Here is a 6,836-nt window from a genome sequence, read left to right on the forward strand (position 1 = left end):
AAAATTGGTATAGGAAAAGAAAGTTAATGAATTATTATTATGTTAAGTTCATTGTCAAGTACAATCCAAAGGAAATGTAAGCTATGTCTAGAATTGTAGTGATCTCTTGTTTGTACACAAATGCAGTGTTTGTATGATTTAATGCCCTCAAAATCCTCTTCCCTAGCATTTATGTGTGATCTCTTGCGATCCACGTCCCCTAGATTGATGTAGGCTCATGTAGCATATAAAAGCAAGTTATTGGATAATTGCCAAACAATTAACTATATAGAGTAGAACCATCACCGATCACCCATTTTTTATGATACATAAACATTACTGAGTCAATTTTAGGATGAGCAAGAATGCATAGTAATGTACATTGATTAGATGTTAGATTCCATTAAATGGAAAGGACACTAATGTAAGCCATCACATCTTCAAAACAAGGGACTTCTTTCTCAATAATTGTCTTTGTTGAGTTAACTTCATAGCCTTTGGCTGTTGGCATCATGGCATTGTAAGTCATAAACTTGAGAGAACCCAAAATTCAGTTCTTACAACTGACTTGGTCCTGTGTTGTAAACAACATCAAAAATCGTAAAATCAATCAAAATCATACCCCTCTACATATATATTACACAACCACTTTTGTTGCAATCTCACTACTCATGATCAAAAAATTTAATGTTTCTGAGGTATGCAAATAATGACATCATAGACACGAATACTCTAACTAATAAAGGTACACCCAAATATATGATGGTATGTACAATAAAGTAGGATTTAACAAATCTTGTTTGCCAATGCAATTCAACAAACTTTGAAAGTGTGAAAGTGTGAAAGTGCATGCTACATTTGACACATGAACTATAGATAGTGTGAAAGTGTAGTGGTGATCAACAGGAAGTATAGTGAAAGACATTGAAAGAAGCATTTGCTTAGAAAGATAATTTGATCTTGGTACAAGTTCTCATGGCTTCCATCTTAATGCTTATACATTCAATATACAATCTACTTCTAATGTTTAGAAGCAATACATTACAGATGATTTCAAGATCTTAACAAGTATATACATGCCTAAGGCAATACTTAATATGACTTGATTTATGAGTACCGAAGACTAAATCATCTCTCTTATTTAGATCAACTTGAAATAGATCTCCTGTTTCTTCTTTTTTTGCCAGAGTCATCTGTCAATTCTATACACTTAAATGCCACGCCCACAATGTGGGGATCTTGAAAATTGAACAATGTTTCATATTGGAGTTTCTCTAGTCCTTCAATGTCCTGAAGCAAATGCACCAAGATTAGAATGGATTTACCAAATATGATTAAGGGCCTGGTATATACATATGGATATATTTAATACATGTATGAATGTGTATGCCCAGACCATCGTTATCTAAGTACCCCCTGGTGGGCTGTTCATGAATTACAGGGCAATTTCTTACATAGTGACTCCATAAGTTTATGGGTGATGCTCTAAGGTATGGGCCACCCCTTGCTATGATGAAAGAGACTGGGGTAGGGATTCATATATATTTATATATATGTCTACGCCGAAAAACATTGAAATACCCCTAACTCGATTGGGTTTACAAGAGTATCACTTAGCTGTCAAAAATTACAAGAATAACCTTGATGTATTAGTAAATCTCTGTACTAAATCTCAATACTACAGAGGCATCTCTTGTAAATAGCCAGGTAAAGGGTATTTGGGTGTTATCCTTATATATACATATGTATATATATGTAAATATGTATATGTATGGATACAGTTACACATCTGTGGATTACCACTAGGAATATGTATATGTTCATATCTCCATACTAAAATGGGCTATTCTTGTAAATAACCAAAACGTTAGGGTTATCTGGTGTGTGTTCCCAAACATGTCTATATACACATACATACATATATGCCTGTGTCTGCCTCTGGTCATTTGATGTGTATGTACGTATCTATTTATTTACCTGAAGACATTAATTCAACCTGTATACCTCAAAATACTTCGCAACATCTCTCACAATATTGTTTTCAATACGAACAAATTTAAGCAGTTTGTGTAGCAACATCTGACATGCTTGCAGAAACTCTCCATCAGATCTAACATTCTCCACAAATATAAATGGCTGCCAAAATGCATATAAGAAAAGAAGAATGAGGAAAAATAAACCAACAGAATGTATAACTATCTAGCAGATTTTTTCTAACAGACCTTTCCAGGCTTCAAGAGCTTTAATGCTTCACGAAGGATGGTTTTCGCTTGCTTATCATCAACTCCACATAAACAATAAACACTCACCTAAAATCCAATAATGACAGAAGATTAGCATAAAAACCAAAACGTCCAAGGGAAGTAAACTCCCCGTGTTTTTCTTTATTTCACCAAATGCCCAAGTTATTGATATTGGATGCAAGAGTCAATAGATCTCTTGTCACGATTATAAAAGAGTCACGATTATAAAAGACTTTAATCAGAGTTAAAACAAGAATGTCTCATTCCCTGAGTTTATATTATTTATTGCAAAGTTGTTATTGAAGTTCTCCTTAACTTTAATGATTCTCATAATAAAGCAGCACTGAATCCATTGGGTTTTACTATGTTGATCATGAAATGGTTATTAACATTATAGAAACAAAAACAGATCACAGAAATGTAAGGAAGACACACCACAGCATCAATGCTGTTTGCTGGAAGAGACAACGGCTTTATTGCTTTCAGTTTAACATCTGTGGGAACACCTGCTCGAACAGCTGCAAAAAAGGAATCCTCGGATAGGTAAATCAATTGATGAAGATGGTTCAATGGATTATGAATATTCACGAGAGACTGAATGTAATTTACAGAATGGGACTAAGCCTATCCCAAGCATTCAAACTTGAGTTCTCTCAATTTTATGACTTCGATTCTATGGTGCTCATGAACAAATCCAATAACCAGCCAGATCACCAGTGAATTTCATTGCTAGGAGAAAACAGTTTTGCCACAAGAATAGTAAAGAACTTTACTTAAATTTAGGAAAATTGATCATGGGAAGATTAACAAATTTCAAGGTCTTGTTGAACACAAACACATTACATGTTTCTCCAGTTTTGCCACAAGAATAATAAAGAACTTTACTTAAATTTTGGAAAATTGATCTAGGGAAGATTAAAAAATCTCAAGGTCATGTTGTACACAAACATATTCGACATTTTTCCTCATGTGTGCAATTTAAAGATGATTTTCAAATTTCAAACATGCAAAAATCAGGTATGTGGGAAAAACACCCAGTGGTGGCAGAAATTGCAATCAAAAGAATTTCCACTGATCCTTTTCAGTTTCTTTTGATCCCTCTTATTATGAAGGCATGAAAGATCACTAGAGATATTCAAGTTGAGATGTCCCTGTAGAGATATTAAGACATCTGATTACATTTGATGGAAAAATATGCATATGTTTTTATTTAGTTCATTGTAAAAAAATGGATCAGAATTATATCCATTCTAATTTTATTGCTATCGTCTTCACTACCTTTCTTTTGCATGTGAAGATTTTTTATGATGGCTAGGTTATTATAGAAGCAAAAAGTTTTTTTTCTTAGTGAAATGCATTATAGCATCTTATCAACCACCGTTGTTTTTTTATACTCTTCTTTGATGTATTTTTTGGTTATGCATTAGTTTTCATATTTGATGGTAGGCATGGAGTCAAAGCATATCTATGAAAGTTGAAGGGAGTACTAAATGTGGCAATTTTCTTTATTGGAGCAAGAATAAATTCTTTCCTTGGTGGAGTGTTTATCTTGCCTATTGGGAATTTAACATGTCCCATTATCCCTGTAGTTAATGTGTAACCATACTCCATTGTGATACACATTGTAAGTAGTGTTTTTCACACACACTTATTAATATAATTGTGTGTTTTCATTGAAGAGAGAGAGAGAGAGAGAGAGAGAACATCTAGACCTTATTGTATCCATGTAGATATTAAATATCATGCCACTGATTGGTTTTTATGATAATAGAGAGATGCATGCTACGCCCAATCTACAGAATCATTGTATGGAATTTCTATAACAATACAAATATCTTTTTAAATTTTTGGCAAATAAAAGAAAGTGAGGATTAAACTGTATGATAGGAAAACAATCTTATCTTACAAAAACTGTCAAATTGAAGACATTTAGAATCCAGTATACCTTGATTTTTGACAACTTCATAATTCTTTTTGTCAGTTATTGCAATAACTTCCTCCACGTCACTTGGATAATAGTACAGATTCCTCCCCTCATGAATATCAAGATCCAAGACTCTAGAACCACCTCTGGGGACATATTTTCCCAACATGGCTGCAATAATGTACTGTACTTAATATATTGTGCAAAGAAGATAACACTTATCAGTAAGAAAATATAAAAAAGAATTTGACAATGCGACATGCAATCAACTGGCATATTTCTAAGCGAATGAATTTGTTCTATATAGATAGTACTCAAAAACACATAAAAATTAGTATAACACCATTGCATTTCTCTCACATAGATCATCACCGTCATCATCATATAGAGCCAGAGTACAGAGTACAGAGTCTGAGGATCAATAGATAGGCTCATCCACTCATAGTGCTCTAGTTTATGTACATTTCGACCTAGCTCTACTTTATATTACAATTGTATAAGATTCACATAGGCGTAACTTTCCATCTCATGGGACAGTCTGGCCTTTTGAAGATGTTGCTAGAAGTTAGTATAGCATTTCATTCCATGAGACTTTGCATTTGCGGTGACAATTTCATCCATATTCTTTCCATCTAGCTTACAATGATAAGGAGACATGAATTGAAGATGATATTGCAGAATCTAAAGTATTAAATAGAAATAAAAAAGAAATATTCTAATAAAAAAATATGTTTAGATTACATGAAATGAAAATTTTGAACCTGAATCCGGAAGTAAACAAAAGCTCGAAAGATCCCAAAACCAATAAGATTAGCTAAAGCTATGCCTGAGGTGAGAACCAAAGGAAAATCTTCTGACATCATCCATAAAGGTGCATCGTTAGGAAGGGCCGAGCCAGTAGAGAAAGCTCTGTGTCTGCACTGAATACAAGGTCATGGGTAAGCTACCAGGCTATCAATGCAAGGTCATGGGTTCAAATCCTTACCTTCACACATCTTAGCTACACCAAATATTGCCTCTCCCCTTAAACTACATAGCAAATCTTTGTATCAAACTAACGACCTCACGGTGTCCAAACGGTTGACAACATCTGTTTCATTTATGTCCAATTGCCTCATTCACAATGTCATGAGTTCAAATCCCTTATCTTCAAACATTTTTGCTACATCCAAAACATAACATCCCTCTCTCCTTAAACTACATTCAACATCAGTGTCTTAAGCTAACGACCTCATGGTCTCCAAACACTAGGCACAACCATCTCAGTTAATGCCCAACTGTCTATCTATCTTCCTCTCGTATATATGCATGTACATATTTGCGTTTTCTATTTATAAGAGAGGATAATTTACCTGGAAAGATTTCGTCTTCCTCCATCAACAACAAGAGCCGAGAGCAGGGGAGATGGGTGGAGACACCATGAGGGCAGATGAAGAGTTGTCGTGCGAGGGGTCATTGAGGGCCTGAGGGGAAGTGTGGCGAGCTGGAGGGAGCAGTGAGGAGGAGGAACAGGAGCAGAGACGCTGGCCATGGCCATGGTCATCGATCGATGATGGTGTAGAGAAGCAAAAGCAGGGGAAATGACTGGACGGGCTTCACATTCTTCCTACAGAAGAAGGACACCAAGTTTTAAGCTAAAAATCGTTCAAAATTAATAATGATAATACATATATGTAGTTGTTCAGTTTTAAGCATGTTCTCTAATATGTATATGTACCTTTTGCTTGTTCATTGTTAACAATCGGCAACGGTTCGGCCGTGAAACCGCGCCTTAATGGCTTACCGGTTTCAACGGTTCAGTTCAGGTTTTTTAAAACGGTTCGTTTCGGTTTCGGTTTCAACAGTCAGAAACCGCGGTTTAAACGGGTTTATTTTATTTTATATTTTTAATGGTCACCGTTGTTCTAAATAACTATCTCTTCTTATTGTCCTTCTGAATGTTATTCGAGCCATGGCATGGTGTTCCACATTTCTTTATCATGCATTTGGCCATATGGCATGCTTTCCATTTTTGCGCTCACCTGATACTCGTTCTCGAATTGTCTGTGCATTTGGACCTCTCCAAATAGTTAGGTGTGTGAATATAAGATGCAATTGAAGTCCCATATGGTTTGGGATGACGCTCATTTTTTGAATGTTCTGGCATGGCCTAGTCGAGATAGCCAAATCCACGCATGCAATAGTCCTTATTGGTCTCATTTTCCATATGTTTTGGTGTGGCTTGATCTAACTAGAGTCAAACTCGGGCCTATTGCTTGGAAGGCAATTATCCTAATTGTTGGACTACAAAAACAATTTCAAAATCACCATGTATTATCATTTTTTTGCAGGAGTAATATCAAAACCTATATGGATGGAAAACAAACAATATAGTTTTGTTGCCAACATAAATAATGTTTAGTGTAATCTTTCCATCAAGAAAAACAAATTACATCAAGATTGTTCTTAATTCCATATTACTCGAGCTTTTCCTATCATTTGTTGGTCCATAAAAGTTTCATATAGAATAGAAATGAAACTAGTCTACAAAATCAACTTGCTTGCACAAAGTTAAATATGTTGATTCTAAGAGAGTATGTTTGTCGAGAGTTGAACTCAAGTCTATTGTTTGGAAGGTAATCATCCTAACACATCCTAACTATTGGATTAGAAACACAATATGTTCTTGTATTAGGATCATGAATAAAACA

The 6,836-nt window shown here is 34.9% G+C and overlaps 1 protein-coding gene across 1 annotated transcript; it reads right to left on the bottom strand.

Annotated features, from left to right (window-relative positions):
* Positions 1-899: 899 nt before the first annotated feature.
* On the bottom strand, positions 900-5,723 carry LOC147863939 (uncharacterized). The gene is made up of 7 exons (XM_087319094.1): positions 5,499-5,723; positions 4,908-5,061; positions 4,168-4,330; positions 2,658-2,740; positions 2,202-2,288; positions 1,984-2,115; positions 900-1,269 (listed from the first exon to the last, which is right to left on the bottom strand). Exons 1-7 carry the CDS (start codon positions 5,687-5,689, stop codon positions 1,126-1,128), a joined length of 954 nt encoding a protein of 317 aa, XP_087175220.1. The 5' UTR covers positions 5,690-5,723; the 3' UTR covers positions 900-1,125.
* Positions 5,724-6,836: the final 1,113 nt, after the last annotated feature.

The sequence above is a fragment of the Azolla caroliniana genome, unplaced genomic scaffold (assembly GCF_043228905.1).
Source record: "Azolla caroliniana isolate FFs.n. ecotype wild unplaced genomic scaffold, voAzoCaro1.0.p SCAF_5, whole genome shotgun sequence".
NCBI classification, from domain to species: Eukaryota; Viridiplantae; Streptophyta; class Polypodiopsida; order Salviniales; family Salviniaceae; genus Azolla; species Azolla caroliniana.

Bases quoted from the DNA above. Each gene is read 5' to 3' on its own strand.
- LOC147863939 (XM_087319094.1), bottom strand. From the start codon at position 5,689: ATGACCATGGCCATGGCCAGCGTCTCTGCTCCTGTTCCTCCTCCTCAC. The intron at 5,062-5,498 runs GTAAATTATCCT...TATTCAGTGCAG, and splicing joins GGAAGACGAAATCTTTCCAG to ACACAGAGCTTTCTCTACTG. The intron at 2,741-4,167 runs GTATACTGGATT...CCTTTTTTGCAG, and splicing joins TGAAGTTGTCAAAAATCAAG to CTGTTCGAGCAGGTGTTCCC.